Here is a 21,180-nt window from a genome sequence, read left to right on the forward strand (position 1 = left end):
CTGTAGGGCTATAAACCTATGCATACCTTTTGATCCAGTAATACCACTTCTAGCTCTGTATCCTAAAGATATCAAAGAAAAAGAGAAAGGATCTATATGGGCCAAATTATTTATAGCAAAACTTTTTTGTTGGGGCAAAGAACTGGAAATTAAATAGATGCTTGTCAACTGGGAAATGGATTTTGGGGAAAATGGGGACAGTTTTGGCATATGATTGTGATGAAACAGTTTTGTGCTATAGGAAATGATAAGAGGGTTGGTTTCAGAAAAAATGGCAAGATTTATATGAACTGATACAAAATTAAGTGAGAAAGAGCAATGTTGTAATGATATTTAACGGTGAAAGATTTTACTAATATGATCAATACATTGATCCAAGACAATTCAGAAGGACTCATGAGGCAAAATGCTATCCATATACAGAGAGAGAACTGATAAATTCTAAGGACAAATTGAAATGTAATATTCTTGCTTTCTTTATTTTTCTTGCTTTTTGTGATATGATTTTGCATGTGCAAGTGAAATTATATTGTTTGCCTTTTCAAAGGTTGGGAATGGTTTGGAGGGAGGAACTTGGAACTCAATTTGGAACTCAAAATTTAAAAATAAAAAAATGCTAAACAAAATAAATAAAATGATAATGTTACCAAAATTACTTTACAGTTCCAGTGCTAAATCAATAAAAAAATAAATAAAAAAGGATGCTCTATAGAACTTTATGAAATAATAAAAATAATTTCTAAACCACAAGATCTAGAATATCAAGGGAAATAATGAAAAGAGACAGTGGAGAATAATCCTTTCAGACTTCAAAATATATCTTTAGAAAGCATTCACCTTTTTACCTGTTAACATACTGATTTTTTCTTCTTTTCCTTTTCTCATTTATAAAAATACTATTTATTTTATGGGATGACTCATTAGATGAAGGAGGGGGAGGGGTAAAAAGCAAAAGATCAACAAAAGCTCATTAAAATATATAATATTCACTGTTGAATATGTTAAAATAATTAAATTAAATCTAAACAAATGATTAAAAATTATAAAAAATCTATTCAAATGTATCTATATTATTTCTTATTAGCAATATAAAAACAAAAATATTTAAGTTCCTAGATATAATAAAATTACTCAAAGCAAATGTACACTCTGTTTTGATAACTATTCATTCCACATTTACTAACTATATTTAAAGTTTCACTTTGTCCAAAGATAAATAAACTAATTCCTTTAGTATTTATGTGCATGGAATTAATTTTCAAGGGCAGCAACAATACTATTTCACAAGCTTCTGCAAAGATATGACAACATCAAGTAATACCAACTGTCCTTACCAGCAAGTCTTCCAAGACCTCCATTACCAAGTCCAGCATCTTCTTCAATTTCCTCGAGCTCCTCTATATCTAATCCAAGCTGAAAATAGAAAAATTATAATGGTTATTCCTTCAAATGTAATGTCATATCTGAGGTGAGACCCATGCTCAAAGGCAATGCTGAAACAAGAATTCAGTAACAATTTCAGCATTTGCTTTGCCAGTGAAATCTCAGGCCACTTAAGATACAATCATCTATGATATGGGAGCATGGGCATTATAAGTCCAGAACAAGTATGACATTAATTTGGTCTACATGAGAAAAAAATGATAAAAAAAAACATGAGGTCACACAGTGGTTAGTCTAAAGAGGAGCTTCTCACAACCACCTTATATTTAGGGAGCTTACTTGTACATAGTACAGACTGGGGTATATTTTTTTCCAGAGGATTAGTAAGTTACTGCTATGATTTAGAAATAAGAAAGCCATGCCCACCTTTCTTAACTTTGGAATAGAAGCTGTTATGACCTTGAGATATAGATTAAGTTGGAGTTCTCTGGTGGCTGAATGTACCAATTCAGAATTTTGGAGTTCCACAACTAGATTCCATTGACATTGTTATGGAACCAGTAGATGGATTATAGAGTTATAGAAAATTAAAATTGATGAGTATTAAGGACCTTCTAGAGATCTAGATGATTAGTTAGAGGCAGAAACAGAAATGATATTGTCATCAGACACCTAAACAAACTTGAATTTAATTTAATGGAAGTCTTTTTATTTGAATAGTTGCTGTAATACTTACTATCTTTGCCAAAGGTGCAATGGGTAATAACTTCAGGGTTTGCATCAACCATGCTTCAAAAGGGATGAATCAGTGAGGGGAATTAATATTTAAACCTGATTCTCAATAAGTAAAAAAATGGTTGCTAAAAGGGATATGATGATAATCCATGAAAACAAAGAAGAAGGCTTGGAATAAGTGGACAAGCATCCTTGATTTTTGGATAGTAAATTGATATGAGGGATCAGATGTTCATCACTAAGAGGTAAATAAAGGAACTGGTGAATTTTATTATGTATCCAAAGACAACATGAAATATTGACATTTCTAAAGCACAAATATCTGTTGCAGAGGATCTGAAAGTAAAGAAATTCTAATAATTCATTAGGATATATTAATTAAATATATATTATATTTTAGTACTTTAAAACATCAATGTAAAGTTGGTGGGGAAATATGAGAAGTAAGAAATAGAGAGGCAAAAGGCTTGTAAGATATACTGAAGCCTCATGACTATTTATGATGAATACTGTCTTTTTGAATTTCAGGCTGTGATATAATGAGCCTGAATACACTTCTTTTAAAATGAAACAAACTATATATTTCCCTCAAAATTAGCTACTGATTAATTATTAATCAGTTATTTGTATATGGTCAAACCACTAAATTGTTAGAATAAAGATGAAAACCAACACCAGTTAGAAGAAAGGGAAAAAAGAGAAGATATGATTTGAAATTGAGATAATATAACTTAAGCTATTTAAATAAGCTGGTGATGCTGAAAAAAATGGAAAATTGATAAACACATACTAAGTGAAATGGAAAAAGTATTGAATTTGGAATCATAAGACAAGTTGTTGAAATTCTCCAATGACATATTGAGTGACTATGAGCAAATCATAACCTTTCTAAGTCTTAAGTTTTCTCAACTGTAAAATGGGAATAACAACACTTTCCACACAATTAAAACTATATCTAAATAATTGGAAAAACATTAATTGCTCATGGGTAGGATGAGGTAACATAATAAAAGTGGCAATTGTATCCAAAGTAATTTATTTATTCAGTGCCATACTTATTAAGCTGCCAAGAAACTTTTGTATTGAATTACAAAAAATTATAACAATTAATTAAATAAAAATTTTCAAGTAAAAAATTAGAACAAAATTTATTTGGAAAAACAAAAGGTAAAGAATATCAAGGGATATAATGAAAAAAAATGTAAAGGATAGGGCCCTAGCAGTACCACATCTTAAACTGTACTCTAAAGCAGTGGTCATCAAAACAATATAGTATTGGATAAGAGACAAAAGGGAGGATCAGCCATTCTTCAGTTGAAGGGCATCCCCTCATTTTCCAATTTTTGGCCACCACAAAGAGCGCAGCTATGAATATTCTTGTACAAGTCTTTTTCCTTATTATCTCTTTGGGATACAAACTCAGCAGTGTTATGGCTGCATCAAAGGGAAGAAAGTCTTTTAGTGCCCTTTGGGCATAGTTCCATATTGCCCTCCAGAATGGTTGGATCAATTCACAACTCCACCAGCAATGAATTAATGTCCCCACTTTGCCACATCCACTCCAGAATTCATTACTTTCCTTTGCTGTCATGTTAGCCAATCTCCTAGGTGTGAGGTGATACCTCAGAGTTGTTTTGATTAGCATCTCTCTGATTATAAGAGATGTAGAGCACTTTTCATGTGGTTATTAATAGTTTTGATTTCTTTAACTGAAAATTGTCTATTCATGTCCCTTGCCCATTTTTGAATTGGAGAATGGCTTGATTTTTTGTACAACTGGTTTAGTTCTTTGTCAGACATTTTTGTAATGAAGATTGTTTTCCAATTTGTTGCTTCACTTCTAATTTTGGATGCATTAGTTTTGTTTGTACAAAAACTTTTTTTGAAATAATATTTTATTTGATCATTTACAAGCATTATTCATTAAAAACAAAGATCATTTCTTTTCCTCCCCCCACCCCCATAGCCGACGCGTGATTCCACTGGGTGTCACATGTGTTCTTGATTCGAACCCATTTCCATGTTGTTAATATTTGCATTAGAGTTTTGTTTAGAGTCTCTCCTCTGTCATGTCCCCTCAACCGCTGTAGTCAGGCAGTTGCTTTTCCTCGGTGTTTCTATTCCCATAGTTTATCCTTTGCTTATGCATAGTGTTTTTTCTCCAAGATCCCTGCAGATTGTTCAGGGATATTACACCACTACTAATGGAGAAGTCCATTACGTTTGATTATACCACAGTGTATTAGTCTCTGTGTACAATGTTCTCCTGGTTCTGCTCCTCTCGCTCTGCATCACTTCCTGGAGGTTGTTTCAGTCTCCATGGAATTCCTCCACTTTATTATTCCTTTTAGCACAATAGTATTCCATCACCAACATATACCACAATTTGTTCAGCCATTCCCGAATTGAAGGGCATCCCCTTGTTTTCCAGTTTTTGGCCACCAAAAAGAGTGCAGCTATGAATATTTTTGTACGAGTCTTTTTGTCCATTATCTCTTTGGGGTACAGCCCCAGCAGTGCAATGGCTGGATCAAAGGGTAGACATTCTTTTATCGCCCTTTGTGCATAGTTCCAAATTGCCCTCCAGAATGGTTGGATCAGTTCACAACTCCACCAGCAATGAATTAATGTCCCCACTTTGCCACATCCCCTCCAGAATTCATTACTTTCTATAGCTGTCATGTTAGCCAATCTGCTAGGTGTGAGGTGATACCTCAGAGTTGTTTTGATTTGCATCTCTCTGACTATAAGAGATTTAGAACACTTCTTCATGTGCTTATTAATAGTTTTGATTTCTTTATCTGAGAACTGCCTATCCATGTCCCTTGCCCATTTATCAATTGGAGAATGGCTTGATTTTTTGTACAATTGATTTAGCTCTTTATAAATTTGAGTAATTAAACCTTTGTCAGAGGTTTCTATGAAGATTTTTTTCCCCAATTTGTTGTTTCCCTTCTGATTTTAGTTACATTGGTTTTGTTTGTACAAAAGCTTTTTAATTTGACGTAGTCAAAATTATTTATTTTACATTTTGTGATTCTTTCTATGTCTTGCTTGGTTTTAAAGTCTCTCCCCACCCAAAGGTCTGACATGTAAACTATTCTGTGTTTACCCGATTTACTTACGGTTTCCTTCTTTGTGTTTAAGTCATTCACCCATATTGAATTTATCTTGGTGTAGGGTGTGAGGTGTTGATCTATTCCTAATCTCTTCCATTCTGTCTTCCAATTTTCCCAGCAGTTTTTATTGAATAGTGGATTTTTGTCCCAAAAGCTAGGATGTTTGTGTTTATCGTATACTGTCTTGCTGAGGTCACTTTCCCCCAGTCTATTCCACTGATCTTCCTTTCTGTTTCTTAGCCAGTACCAAATTGTTTTGATGACTGCTGCTTTGTAATATAGTTTAAGGTCTGGGACTGAAAGGCCCCCATCATATGTGTTTTTTTTTTTCATTATTTCCCTGGATATCTTTGATCTTTTGTTATTCCAAATGAATTTTGTTATGGTTTTTTCTAAATCAATAAAGAAATATTTTGGGAGTCCAATGGGTATGGCACTAAATAGATAAATAAGTTTGGGTAGGATGGTCATTTTTATTATATTGGCTCGTCCTACCCATGAGCAGTTAATGTTTTTCCAATTGCTCAAGTCTATTTTTAGTTGTGTGGAGAGTGTTTTGTAGTTGTGTTCATATAGTTCCTGTGTTTGTCTTGGGAGATAGATTCCTAGGTATTTTATTTTGTCTAAGGTGATTTTGAATGGGATTTCTCTTTCTAGTTTTTGCTGCTGAGCTGTGTTGGAGATATATAGAAAAGCTGATGACTTATGTGGGTTTATTTTGTATCCTGCAACTTTGCTAAAGTTGTTGATTATTTCAATTAGCTTTTTAGTTGAATCTCTAGGATTCTTTATGTAGACCATCATGTCATCTGCAAAGAGTGACAACTTGGTCTCCTCCTTGCCTATTTTAATGCCTTCAATTTCTTTTCCTTCTCTAATTGCTACTGCTAGTGTTTCTAGTACAATGTCAAATAATAGAGGTGATAATGGGCATCCTTGTTTCACTCCTGATCTTATTGGGAATGCATCTAGTTTATCCCATTGCAGATGATATTAGCTGATGGTTTTAGATATATGCTGTTTATTATTTTTAGGAATGACCCTTCTATTCCTATGCTTTCTAGTGTTTTTAATAGGAATGGGTGTTGTATTTTATCAAAGGCTTTTTCTGCGTCTATTGAGATAATCATGTGATTCTTGTTGGTTTGTTTGTTGATGTGGTCAATTATGTGGATGGTTTTCCTAATGTTGAACCAGCCCTGCATCCCTGGTATAAATCCTACTTGATCATGATGGACGACCCTTCTGATCACTTGCTGGAGTCTTTTTGCTAGTATCCTCTTTAAGATTTTTGCATCCATATTCATTAGGGAGATTGGTCTATAGTTTTCTTTCTCTGTTTTTGACCTGCCTGGTTTTGGAATCAGTACCATGTTTGTGTCATAAAAGGAGTTTGGTAGAACTCCCTCTTTGCTTATTATGTCAAATAATTTGTATAGTATTGGGATTAACTGTTCTCTGAATGTTTGATAGAATTCACTGGTGAATCCATCAGGCCCTGGGGATTTTTTCTTAGGAAGTTCTTTGATGGCCTGATGGATTTCATTTTCTGATATGGGATTATTTAAGAATTCTATTTCCTCTTCTGTTAGTCTAGGCAGTTTGTATTTTTGTATATATTCATCCATATCACCTAAGTTGGTGTATTTATTGCCATATAATTGGGCAAAGTAATTTCTAATGATTGCCTTAATTTCTTCTTCATCTGAGGTGCTGTCCCCCTTTTCATCTTTGATGCTGTTAATTTGCTTTTCTTCCTTCCTTTTTTTAATTAGATTGACCAGTACTTTGTGTATTTTGTTTGTTTTTTCAAGGTACCAGCTTCTTGTCTTATTTATTAAATCAATAGTTCTATCACTTTCGATTTTATTAATTTCTCCCTTAATTTTTAGGATTTCTAGTTTGGTTTTCTGCTGGGGTTTTTTAATTTTATTGCTTTCAAGTTATTTTATTTGCATTTCCAATTGATTGATCTCTGCTCTCCCTAGTTTGTTGATATATGCACTGAGGGATATGAATTTACCTCTGATTACCGCTTTGGCTGCATCCCAAAAGGTTTGAAAGAATGTCTCGCCATTGTCATTTTCCTTGATAAAATTATTAATTGTTTCTATGATTTCTTCTCTAACTAAATGATTTTGGAGTATCATATTGTTTAATTTCCAATTAGTTTTTGATTTGGTTTTCCATGTACCATTACTGATCATTATTTTTATTGCCTTGTGATCTGAAAAGGCTTCATTTATTATTTCTGCTTTTCTGCATTTGTGTGCCATGTTTCTGTGACCTAATGTATGATCAATCTTTGTGAATGTGCCATGTGGTGCTGAGAAGAAGGTGTATTCCTTTTTATCCCTATTTATTTTTCTCCATATGTCTATTAATTCTAATTTTTCTAAGATTTCATTCACTTCTTTTACTTCTTTCTTGTTTATTTTTTGATTTGATTTATCTAAACTTGATAATGTTTTAAGTCTCCCACTAATATGGTTTTACTGTCTATTTCTTCCTTCAATTCTCCTAGTTTCTCCATTAGAAATTTGGGTGCTATATTATTTGGTGCATACATGTTGATTAGTGATATTTCCTCATTATCTAAAGTCTTTTAACAAAATATAATTACCTTCTCTATCCCTTTTGATCAGGTGTATTTTTGCTTTGGCTTTATCAGATATCATGATTGCCACTCCTGACTTCTTTCTGTCAGTTGAAGCCCAGAAGGTCTTACTCCATCCTTTAATTCTGACCTTGTTGGTGTCAACCCACCTCATGTGTGTTTCTTGAAGACAACATATGGTAGGGTATTGGATTCTAATCCATTCTGCTATTCGTCTACATTTTATGGATGAGTTAATCCCATTCATGTTCAAAGTTATGACTGTCATTTGTGGAGTCCCTGGCATTTTGATATCCTTCCCTAGTTCTAACCTTTTCTTCTTCGGCTCTACCTTTTAGTCCAGTGATTTACTTTAAATTGGTCCCCCTTGTCCCCTCCCTTGATATGTTTCCCTTTTTAGTCTCTCCCTTTTTGTTCCCTCCCCCTTCCCCCTCTCTTTCCCTCCCTTTTTGTTTTCCCTCTCCCCCCCCCCCTTTGTTTTTCCCTTCTCCCTACCCTTGTTGGGTAATATAGAATTCAAGGTCCCAATGGATCTGGCTGTTTTTCCCTCTCAGAGTTGATTTCCCTGAGAGTAAGGTTTAAGTAAAACTTCTCTTCCCCTCCTTCTTATATGAGTTTTCTTCCCCTCCCCTTCCCATGTGAATCTTTGTGTGAGAAAGGTTATTCTATTTGGTCTTTCTTTTCCCCCTATTTACACATTACATTTTCCCCATGTGTTAGTATACATAGATTGATATAAATGTAGTCCTTATAGAAAAGAGTTTGAGTAAAAGAAGAAGATAACATTTTTTCCTTTTCCCTTTCCTTCATATTTACCTTTTCAGGTATTCCATGCTCTTTGATTTTCGATATCGAACTTTCCACAGAGCTCTGGTCTTTTCATTGCAAAAAGTTGGAAATCTTCTATTTTGTTGAATGCCCATACTTTCCCTTGGAAGTAGATAGTCAGTTTTGCTGATAGCTGATTCTTGGTTGAAGACCCAGGTCTCTTGCCTTTCTGAAGATCATGTTCCATGCCTTACGATCATTTAGAGTAGAACTTGCAAGGTCTTGTGTGACCCTGATTGGCATTCCTTTATATCTAAATTGTCTTTTTCTGGCTTCTTGTAGGATTTTTTCTTTTGTTTCAGAGTTTTGGAATTTGGCAATTATATTCCTGGGAGTTGTCTTTTGGGGGTTTAGTGTAGAGGGTGTTCTGTGAGCTCTGTCAGTGGCTGTATTGCCCCCTTGTTTTAGAATCTCTGGGCAATTTTCTTTGATTATCTCTTGTATTATGATGTCAAGTTTGGTGTTTATTTCTGGATCTTCTGGAAGTCCAATTATTCTTAAATTATCTCTTCTCCCTCTATTTTCCAAATCTATCAGTTTGTCAGTGAGATATTTTATGTTCTCTTCTAATTTCTTGGTCTTTTGGCTTTGCTTTATTAGTTCTTGCTTTAAAGCCTGGTTTTCTTTTACAGTTTGGTCAAACTGGTTTTGTAGATGTGTGAATTTCTTTTGCATTATTTCCCACTTTTCCTCCCAGAAGGCTTCCATCTTTTTGCTCATTTCAGGTTCAAATTCTTCATGGATTTGTGGAGAGTTTCCATTTCCTTTGGAAGGTATTGGAGCATTTGCTTTTGTTTCCTCTTGTATCTCCTCTGTGTTTTGTATTTTTGCTCCATAAAATGTGTCCAAAGTCGCCCCCTTCTTCTTGTTTCTTTTGGAATTTGGGGGCTTTTGTGCTTCTGTGTAGTTTGCCATCTCTATCTGAGTGGGGAGGATTAGCTTTTCTTATCTCTGTCTGGCGTTCAGAGGTTTTAGCCCTAGGCAGATTGTCCGTTCTATGCAGTTGTTATTCTGTCTTCCCGGGGAGCCAGGAATTGCTGGTGTGTCCCTGTTACTGCCCTCCTCTCCTCGGCACCCTCCTGATGCTTCTCTGTTGCCTTACTTCCACACTCTGAGCCTAGGTTGACCCTTGTTCCTGTGCCTTAACCAGTCAGCTGCAGCACTCTGTGGGGGGAGGAGCCGCGGCTTCCTGGAGCTCTGAGGACTCCTAATGAAATTAGCTTTCCCTGGGTTGAATTTAGTATGCCTTGAGGCAGGGATTTTTTTCGTGAGACTCGAATGGAAGGATCCAGCCAGGGGGTTACAAGCTCCCCCCTCTCTCTCTGTTTCCCTGCTGCCTGGGTGTCCCCTCAACTGGGTCAGGTTGTTTTCAGGATGTGGCTTCAGAATAGCTGGCTCCCGAGGCCCTTTTGCCAGCCCTGAGGGTTGCTGTAGTTCCAGACGACCCTGCTCTCTGAGGGGGAGGGGCCGTGGCTTCCTGGAGCTCCGAGGGCTCCTCCCAGGGGGTTAAGAGCTCCACCATCCCTCCCTGTTTCCCTGCCGTCTGGGTGCCCCCTCAACTGGGTCAGGTTTTTTTCAGGATGTGGCTTCAGAATAGCTGGCTCCAGAGGCCCTTTTGCCAGCCCTGAGGGTTGCTGTAGTTCCAGACGACCCTGCTCTCTGAGGGGGAGGGGCCGTGGCTTCCTGGAGCTCCGAGGGCTCCTCCCAGGGGGTTAAGAGCTCCCCCATCTCTCTCTCTGTTTCCCTGCTATCTGGGTGCCCCCTCAACTGGGTTAGGTTGTTTTCAGGAAGAGGCCTTCAGAATAGCAGGCCGTGGGGCTCTGAGGTTGCCTCTGCTGCCTCGGAATTGGACTCGGCTCTCTGGGTTGGGGGGGGATGGGTCCTAGGACCTTCCTTCTGCCTACCCCTTAGGTCAGAGTGGTCTCGGGTTCTGGCTTTTGGGGGGGGGCGTACCTTTTGATTTAGGTTCAGGTCCAGGAGGAGGACTCCTGGGGTCCATGTTGTTGATCGTTTTGGATTTCGGTGCCCAATGAGCATTTGGTTTGAGATCGGTAAGGAAGGGTTTCAGGAGATCTGGACTTTAGCTTTCTCTAAGCCACCATCTTGACCGGAAGTTGTACAAAAACTTTTTAATTTGATGTAATCAAAATTATTGATTTTACATTTTGTGATTTTTTTCTAGCTCTTGCTTGGTTTTAAAGTCTTTCCTTTCCCAAAGATCTGACAATTATACTATTCTGTGTTTGCCTAATTTGCTTATAGTTTCCTTATATTTTATATTCAGATCATTCGCCCATTCTGAGTTTATCTTGGGGTAGGATATGAGATGTTGATCCAAACCTAATCTCTCCCATAGTGTCTTCCAATTTTCCCAGAAGTTTTTATCAAAAAGAGGGTTTTGGTCCCCAAAACTGGAATCTTTGGGTTTAAAATAGACGATCCTGCTGAAGTCATTTACCCCACGTCTATTCCACTAATCTTCTTTTCTGTCTCTTAGCCAGTACCAAATTGATTTGATAACCACTGCTTTATAGTATAGTTTGAGATCTAGGACTGCAAGTCCTCCTTCCTTTGCATTTGTTTTCATGATTTCCCTGGATATCTTTGATCTTTTGTTCTTCCAAATGAACTTTTTTATGTTTTTTTTCTAATTCTGTGAAGAAGTTTTTTGGTAGTTGAATGGGTATGGCACTAAATAAGTAAATTAATTTGGGTAGGATTGTTACTTTTATTATGTTAGCTCATATCACCCATGAGCAATCAATGTTTTTCCAATTGTTTAGATCTAGTTTTAATTCTGTCGAGAGTGTTTTCTAGTTGTGTTCATATAGTTCCTGTGTTTGTCTCAGTAGATAGATTCCCAAGCATTTTATATTGTCTAGGGTGATTTTAAATGGAATTTCCCTTTCTAATTCTTGCTGCTGAGATGGATTGGAGATATATAGAAATGCTGATGACTTATGTGGGTTTATTTTGTATCCTGCAACTTTGCTAAAGTTGTTGATTATTTCAACTAGCTTTTTGTTTGATTCTCTAGAATTCTTTAAGTATACCATCATATCATCCTCAAAGAGTGATAGCTTTGTCTCCTCATTGCCAATTTTAATACCTTCAATTTCTTTTCCTTCTCTAATTGCTACTGCTAGTGTTTCTAGTACAATGTTAAATAATACGGCATCCTTGTTTCACTATTGATCTTATTGGGAAGGCTTCTAGTTTATCCCCATTGCAGATGATGTTTGCTGATATTTTCAGATATATACTGTTTATTATTTTTAGGAAAGACCCTTGTATTCCTACACTTTCTAGTGTTTTCAATAGGAATGGGTATTATATTTTATCAAAGGCTTTTTCTGCATCTATTGAGATAATCATGTGATTTTTGTCAGTTTGCTTGTTAATATGGTCAATTATGTAGATGGTTTTCCTAATATTGAACCATCCTTTCATACTTGGTATGAATCCTACCTGGTCGTAGTGAATAACCCTTGTGATGACTTGCTGGAGTCTTTTTGCTAGTATCCTATTTAAGATTGTTGGATCTATATTTATTAGGGAGATTGGTCTATAGTTTTCTTTCTCTGTTTTTGATCTGCCTGGCTTTGGGATCAGTACAATGTTTGTGTCGTAAAATGAATTTGGTAGAACTCCTTCTTTGCTTATTCTGTCAAATAGTTTGTATAATATTGGGATTAGTTGTTCTTTGAATGTTTGATAGAATTCTTTTGTGAATCCGTCTGGACCTGGGGATTTTTTCTTAGGGAGTTCTTTGATGGCTTGTTCAATTTCTTTTTCTGATATGGGTTTTTAGGTAATTTATTTCTTCCTCTGTTAATCTAGGCAATTTATATTTTTGTAGGTATTCATCCATATCACCTAGATTGCCATATTTGTTGCATATAATCGGGTATAGTAGTGTTTAATGATTGCCTTAATTTCCTCTTTATTACAGGTGAGGTCTCCTTTTTCACATTGGGTACTGTCAATTTGGATTTTTTCTTTCCTTTTTTTTAAATTAGACTGACTAGTACTTTCTCTATTTTATTTGTTTTTTCAAAGTACCCACTTCTGGTCTTATTTATTAAATAAATAGTTCTTTGACTTTCAATTTTATTAATTTCTCCTTTGAGTTTTAGGATCTCTAATTTAGTCTTCATTTGAGGATTTTTAATTTGTTTGCTTTCTAGTGTTTTAATTTGTATGCCCAATTCATTGACCTCTGCCCTTCTTAATTTGTTAATATATGAACTCAAGGATATAAATTTGCCCCTGAGTACTGCTTTGGCTGCATCCCATAGGTTGTGAAAGGATGTCTCATCATTGTCATTTTCTTCAATGAAGTTATTCTTTCTTTGATTTGTTCTTTAACTAACTGGTTTTGGAGAATCCTATTGTTTAATTTCCAATTAATTTTTGATTTACCTCTCCATTTACCCTTACTAATTATTATTTTCATTGCAGTATGATCTGAGAAGGTTGCATTTATTATTTATGCTCTTTTGTACTTGTTTGCAATATTTTTATGCCCTAATACATGGTCAATCTTTGTGAATATACCATGTACTGCTGAAAAAAAGATGTATTCATTTTTGTCCTCATTTATTTTTTCCCCATGTCTACCAACTCTAATTTTTCTAAGATTTCATTCACTTCTCTTACCTCTTTCTTATTTATTTTTTTGGTTTGATTTATCTAGTTCTGATAGAGGAAGGTTCAGGTCTCCCTCAGTTTAGTTTTTCTGTCTATTTCATCCTTTAGCTCCACTAGTTTCTCCTTTAGAAATTTGGATTCTATGCCATTTGGTGCATACATGTTGAGTACAGATATTTCCTCCTTGTCTATACTGCCTTTTATCAGGATGTAATTACCTTCCGTATCTCTTTTGACTAGATCTATTTTTACTTTGGCTTTGTCAGATATCATGATTGCAACTTCTGTCTTCTTTTCATCAGTTGATGCCCAGTAGATTTAGCTCCATCCTCTTACTTTCATCCTATGAGAATCTATCTTCCTCATATGTTTTTCTTGTAGACAGCATATGGTAGGGTTTTAGATTCTAATCCACTCTGCTATTCATTTGCATTTTATGGGTGAGTTCATTCCATTCACATTCAGAGTTATGATTACTAGCTGTGCATTTCCCAGCATTTTGATTTCTACTCCTGGTCCTGCCTTTTCTTCTTTCACTAAATTCTACACCAGTGTTTGTTTATAATCAGTCCCCCTATTTCTCACCCTTATTTCACTTCCCTTTCTACCCCCTTCCCTTCTTATTCCCCCCTTATTTTCCCTGTCATCTTTTTAATCCCCCCCACCCTATCTATCCCTTGTACTGTTTTCCTCCCCAGCAGTCCATTTTTTACCCTTCTACTCCTCTATAGGGTGCAAACGTATTCTCTGTCCCAATGGATTGGATTGGTCTTCCCTCTTTTGGTCAGTTTCAAAGCACTTAAGAGTTGAGTATTTCCTATCTCCAACCTCTTCACCCTTCCAGTGTATTGATGCCCCCCCCAACAATGAGTTTCTTTGCGACATATAAATTTACCCCCATTTGTTTCTTTTCCCATTTCTTTTAGTATTAACCTCTTTTTAGCTCTAATTTTATACATATATATGTATATATATATATATACACACAGACATGTATATGTAGTTATGCATGCAGATATCTATATACCTATTTATTTCTTGTCCTTTCATCCTATACAGTTTGTCACTGTTCCCTCTACGTGTAATTCTTCTAGCTGCCCAGGTGATAGCAACAGTTTTTAAGAGTTACCAATGATCTCTTGTAGTGATACACATTTTAAATTATTGAGTTTCTTAAAAAAATTTTTTTTTTGTTATTTTGTTTTGTTTTTCTTTTTCCCCTCTTTTTAAATTACCTTTTGATGACTCTCTTGAATTCTGTGCTTGGACATTAAATTTTCTGTTCAGGTCTGGTCTTTTCTTTATGAATGCTTCGAATTCTTCTATTATGTTGAATGACCATACTTTCCCCTGTATGAATATAGTCAGTTTTGCTGATTAGTTGATTCTTGGTTATAGATCTAGTTCCCTTGCTTTCCAGAATATCATATTCCATGCCTTTCGGTCCTTCAATTTGGATGCAGCCAGATCCTGCATTATCCTCACTGTGGTTCTATGGTATGTAAATGACTTCTTCTTGGCAGCTTGTAATATCTTTTCTTTGGTCTGATAGTTTTTGAATTTGGCTATAATATTCCTGGGTGTTGTCAGTTGGGGATTAAGTACAGGAGGTGATATGTGGGGATACTTTCAATCTCCACTTTTCCCTCTTGTTCTATGATATCAGGGTAGTTTTCCTGAATAATTTTCTGTAGTATGATGTCTAGGCTTTTTCCTTTGTCATGTTTTTCTGGTAGATCAATGATTCTTAAATTGTCTCTTCTTGAATGATTTTTTCTAAATCGTCTGTTTTGTGAATGAGATGCTTCATATTTTCCTCAATCTTTTCATTCTTTTCATTTTGTTTTATAGTATCCTGCTGCCTTGTGAGGTCACTTAATTCCAGTTGTTGTATTCTCGTTCTTAAAGACTGGATTTTATCCCTGGCTTTTTTGTCATCCTTTTCCTTCTTTTCTGATTTTCTTTGAAGGCCATCTTTCATCCTCTTTACCTTGTCTTTCATCTCCTTTGTATCATCTTTCATCTTCTTTGCCTCATATTTCATCTCCTTTGCCTCATTTTCCATCTGGTTGATTTTGGATTTCAAGACACTATTTTCTTGTTTTAGTTCAAGTGCTTCTGTTTCCAAATTACTTATCTTAATTTTTAAGTTCTTTTTCAATTATCTTCAGCCTCTCTTAATTGAGTTTTGACTTCTTCCACAGCCTGTAGCCAATTCGCTGGGATTTCTGATTTATCATTTGCTGATCTCTCTCCCTCTGTTCTGTTTGCTGAATAGAAGTTTTCTATTGTAGTTTCTTTCTTCTTTTTCTGTTCTTTGCTCATATTCACCCCTTCTTTACTCCCCATTTTTGTCTGTGCTCTTTCTCCTCTTATTTTTTTTTGTGGTTTTGGGGGCTTCTGTCAGTCTCCCTTCTTGGAGCTTTAGCAATAGATCTCTCTGTGTATTCTCAGGGGGAGGGTTGTTGGGGGTGTGAGCTTCCTGGTCCTGTGGAGGCTTTTGATTGGATTAAAGTCCAGCAGTCAATGAGGATGGGTGTGGAGCCTGGGCTTCCCTGAGTTCTGGAGACTCTTGATGGGATTAAGTTCAGCTTAGTTGGGCTGGGTGTCCTCTGAGTCCAAAACCTCCTGGAAGGCTGGAGCAAATATGGAGGATCTCCACAGCTCTGGACAGGCTACCAGGTCTATGATCCCTCTCTAGCTCCTTCCCCGCCATTTGTGTTGGACTCTCTGAACTTGGCACAGCCCTTCACGCAAGGTACATCTTCCAGACCAGCACTTTTGCCCGCCCAGACGTTCCCTCTGCCACTGGAGTCTCAGCTCTCTAGGTGGGAGGGGGAATGGGTCCTGGGACCTTCCTTCTGTCTTCTCCTTAAACCTGAGTGTTCTCAGATTCCAGCTTTTCAGGGGGTGTACCTTTTGAATTAAGTCCAGCAGGAGGGTTCCTTGGCTCTCTCTTGTTGTTAGGTTTGATTTTCAGACCCCTAGGAGCATTCAGTTTGTGATTGGTAAGGAAGGCTATTCAGAGGTCTGAACTTCTGCTCCTTCTAGGCCGCCATCTTGACTCCACCTCTCTTGGTGATGTTTTAAAACCCAACATCAACAGTACAGAAGTTTAGTTGTTTGTATACTCCTTTGCTACATTTTTGTAATGATGGTAGTGATAGATTAAAAAAAATATCTCAGCCAAGGTTGAAACATTACAATACCTAAAAAGTTGTGACAAGTACCCATTAGTTTTAAATGTCATGCAGGAGACTCATGTAAATCCTAATGATAGTAGGTTTGTGTGCTATTGTAATTAAATGGGCTATTGTAGCTTTGGAGATTTTGATACCTTTTGAATGTGCATTACCTGTTGTACTACTGTTGTTTATAAAAACTGTTACTTTGTAAACAATGGATCATGGCCAGAAAGAAAAAAGGAAATGGATCTCATTTTTGGTGAGAAACCTTTGTACTCTATCTCTCATTGGACACAGTGTGTTACTGATTGTGAGCTATATATTTTTGATTTTTAAAACTTTTTATTATTGTTTTGCTTGCACATGCAATATAGTATTTCAGTTTTATTTTTTCTCTCCTTTTTGTATTTGTACCACATGTCAAAAGTATTGAGAAGATTTTCTTTAACTTTTTTTTGATTTTTCAATAATTTAAGTTTAAAATACTTTTGCTCTAATGTCAATGCATACCCAAAAAGCTTTACACTATAAAAAATAATGCCACTGATTGTTTTAAAAAAATTATGGCACTTAGCATAATGATTCTGATTCCAGGGCAAGAGAATACAAAAAGAGTCATTGCACAGTGCCAAAGAAGCCCAAAGCTAAACTGCATATTGCCAATTTTGCACAAGGTCAAAGAGAACAATCAATCCCAATGGGACTGATGAAATTTTGAGCCAAGACAGGAGGATTTGTTTGGGGTTTGAGGTTTCAGCTGTTTTGACATATGTCAAAGGCAGGTCTTCCTTGTCCCACATTCTACCAAGTATCCCAAATTTGGCTCCTATGTGGTTCCTATAATCTAGTCCCTATTCTGTCTTTCATTGTGTGGCAAAACTTTCTGTATTCCTGGCTGCTGATTGAGAAAGTGCATAATTACATAAGTCACTTTAATTGGGCCCTGATTCAAGGAGCTGTTATAGGTTTATTTTCCTTTACTTAATTTTTTTTTACCATAAGACTTTGATAGTCTATATTTCATCCAGAAATTATTTTTTATTTGGCTTTTTTCATGTTTTTTTTTATTTATCTTGTCATTTGATTCATATACCTCATAACTCATCCATGGATCCCTAAGTGATCTCTGTGTTTTTCAACACCCTCTTCAGGGGGGTATGTAGAAATTATTATTATTTTAAATTGCAAAGTTTAAATTTCTTTTGAGAGTAATTTTAGGTTAAGAAATATGCTACCTCTCTGAATTCAGAAAGTGACTCTTTTCAGATGGCACCATGAAGATGCCTCCACAGACCACACGTTGCACCAGAAGATCCAGAGTGAACTTTGGGATGTGGTGATTTGAATTGTGTGGGGCTGAATGTATTTGCTTTTGTATGTATACTCTCATGCCAAAAGGGACTGCCCCCTAAATGGTTTTTTTGTCAATGTGCCTAGCAGGCAATGATTTTGTTCTCTTTTTCTCTTATCCTCAAATTATTGTAATTTCAAAGTTGTTTATGTTTACAAGATCCATTGGAGAGACTAATCTTCCATGGATCTTTACAAAAATATGAATTGCTCAGATTAATAGAAAAGAAAACAAAACACTTTTTAAAAACACACTTCCATCTTAGAAATATTATGCATTGGTTTTAAGGCAGAAGAGTGGTGTGGGTTAAGTGCAGTGGGTGTTAAGTGACTTGACGAGGGTCACACAAATAGGAAGTGTCTGAGGCCAACTTTGAATCCAGGACCTCCCATCCCTAGGCCTGGCTTTTAATTCACTGAGATACCTAGCCACCCCCCAAAATAAAACCCTTAAATAATTTATTTTAGAAAAAAAGAAATTGAATATGCCATAAATGAAGTTGCTAAGAAAAAGCCCTGGCTATTGTGGATTTCCATGAATTCAAACATCTTAAAAACAATTAATTACATAAACTACATGAAATAATAAGAAAAGAAAAAGTCCTAACAATTTCCTTCTATGACATATGGTCTTCCTAGCTAAACCGGGGGGGGGGGCATAAACTAATTTCCCTAAATAAATATTAATACAAAATTTAAAATAAAAGAATAGTGAGATTACAGCAATATATCACAAAAATCATATACTACTACCAAGCTGGATTTATACCAGGACTGAAGGCTTGTTCAATATGAGGAAAACTATAAGCATATTTTACAACATAGATAACAAAAAAAAATTTTAAATTGCAAGATTATTTCAATAGATGCAGAAAAAGGTTTTGATAAAACATAGTACCCATTCCTCCTAAAAACAGTAGAAGACACAAGAAGAAATGGAACTTTCCTAAAATGAAAAATAGTATCTATCAAAAACCAAGAATAAGCATATTTGAAATAGGAATAAGCTAGAAGTCTTTCCAATAAATTCAGAACATTCATCATCATCATTACTATTCAATACTTTGTAAGAAATGCCGACTAATTTGTGGTATATTAATGTGATGGAATACTACTGTGCTATAAATAATGATGAAGGGTTTGGTTTCAAAAAACCTGGGACCATATAAAGCAAAGTTAAGTGAACATAACCAGAACAATCTCCACAGTAATAGCAATATCATAAAAATAATCAATTTTGAAAGACTTTGTAATACAATGGTCTACCAGTATTCCAAAAAATTCATGACAAAACATGCTATCTGCCACCAGAGAACTGATAAATTCAGAATGCAGAATGAAGCATGTTTTATGTTTTCCTTCTTTTCTCACTTTTTTAGAAAAATGGTTAATGTGATAGTTTGTTTTGCATGACTATACTTATTTGTAATAAGTTTTACATTTTTTCCCCTCTTTTTACTGGGTGGAGAACAGATAGGAAGAGAGGTAGAATTTGGAACTGAAAAAAAAGTAGAAAAAACTGTCTATGCTTTTTAAAATAATGGAAATGCTATTTTAAAATAAATAAAACTGTAATATAATGCTGGAAAGCAAACTTTATAGGTGACTTTTCCTATTTTCACTAAATATAATTTATTTCATTCAATTAAGTTGTGAGCTAGTTGAGAAGGATAATGTTTTCTGCCTTGCTACTTATAACATTAAATAAAGTTACAATGGTTTTACACTCAGTGATTATTAGAAATTAATATATTTGAAGGAAAATGGGTTTTAGGGTCCAGAACTCTATATACAAATGGAAAGCACTATAGTATAGAAGAGTTATAAGATTTTAATATTTCTACACATGCAATTTAGCCAAAGATTTTGCACAGAAACTATGTATGTCACTAACACATCTACTTAGTTTGAGAATTGTACACAGATTCCCTCATTCTTTCATGTAATTGGAGAATAATAATATATAGAAATTAATTAATAGGAACTTGTTGGTGAAATTGTGGAACTTAGTCTTTTTAAGAAAAAAAAGCATATTTCATATCTTATTAAAAACGTGATAGAGTAACTCAACTGAGAAAGTTATAAGGGAACTTAAAGAGTTTACAGAGTTTATATTTTAGTTTGGAAAATAAAACTTCAGGAGTTCCAGCAAAGAGCAAAAGTAATAATAGGATTGTTTAATTCTTCAAAAGAAAGGAAAAGTTAAACTTGTGTTTTATATAACAGAAGAAAACTGTTTTCAAAAAAGTTTTTCCAGATGCTGACTAAGTTCTAAAATGCAACAATAAGAGGAAATGAAAGCACATATCCTGGCCACCTCTGATTCTTCCCCATATAAAAAAAAAATTAAGGTTACTTCTTGCCAATAGCTAACTCCTTGCAGTCTAAAGGAAAAGAAAAAGAGAAATGTGTAGATTTACCTGATAAATTGCTTCATCACAAGCATTCTGCAGACCAAGGTTGATCATAGTATTCTGTAAAGTACGTCCCATGTAAAATTCCAAGGAGAGATAATAAACTCTCTGAAACAAAGAAAAATAAAGTGACATTTTATAGGTGAACCTTGATTTTTCTAGTAAAAGACAGAGATATGCGGTCATTAACAAAAGCAAATAAAAATTGCTTCTCAAACATACAAGTTCTATAGATGTATAAAATAGACTAACTTACTGGAACAGTATTGTTTCCCTTTACTGAAAAGGTAATTTCAATACTACACTAAAAGTCTTTGGCTCACCTATACAGAAAACACTCATTATCAAAGGCCTACCTAGTTTCTAAAAAGAAATTAACAGAAAACTTTACATAATAAAAACATTGTAAATATAAACATCTTTGAGAGATTAAGAACTCTGATCAATACTATACTTCCAGATTCATCAGATGAAGCATATTACTCACATGCAACGCATATGGATTACTAACCCTCATTTCTATTTAAGTTTGATACTAGGGTTCTAAAATGCAGGATGGTCCTTCCTTTGCCACGTGGCATCACCTGAGAGAATTATAAGCTCCTAAAATCTTGAATTTACAAATCTATCTCCAAAGGGAGGAATGTCCCTCACAAGATTCATCAGGTAAAGAGATACTTTCTCATTGGGAAGGGACATTCTCTTACCCTTTTTCTTGTTGCTTGTATTTGTGTGCATAGTATCTGTCTGGCTTATCTAAATAATAATGATGATAGTAGTGATAGCGAGGATAAAAATGTCTAACACGTGGGCTACCTTTTTTTTGTTTAATTTTTAAACATTATTTTATTTGGTCGTTTTCATACATTATTCACTGAAAACAAAGATCATTTTCTTTT

At 35.2% G+C, this 21,180-nt stretch overlaps 1 protein-coding gene across 3 annotated transcripts in view; it reads right to left on the reverse strand.

Moving 5' to 3' along the window:
• Window positions 1–21,180, reverse strand: part of PYGL (glycogen phosphorylase L) — a 254,882-nt gene that overhangs the window by 138,987 nt on the left and 94,715 nt on the right. For all 3 annotated transcript variants that reach the window (XM_056821113.1, XM_001363137.4, XM_056821108.1), the window contains 2 exons: window positions 20,288–20,389; window positions 1,335–1,413 (listed from right to left, as the gene is read on the reverse strand). In XM_056821113.1, coding sequence (XP_056677091.1) covers window positions 1,335–1,413; window positions 20,288–20,359 — 151 coding nt within the window. In that variant the 5' untranslated portion in view covers window positions 20,360–20,389. The remainder of the gene's footprint in view (window positions 1–1,334; window positions 1,414–20,287; window positions 20,390–21,180) is intronic.

Source organism: Monodelphis domestica, chromosome 1, assembly GCF_027887165.1.
Source record: "Monodelphis domestica isolate mMonDom1 chromosome 1, mMonDom1.pri, whole genome shotgun sequence".
In the NCBI taxonomy this organism is placed as follows: domain Eukaryota; kingdom Metazoa; phylum Chordata; class Mammalia; order Didelphimorphia; family Didelphidae; genus Monodelphis; species Monodelphis domestica.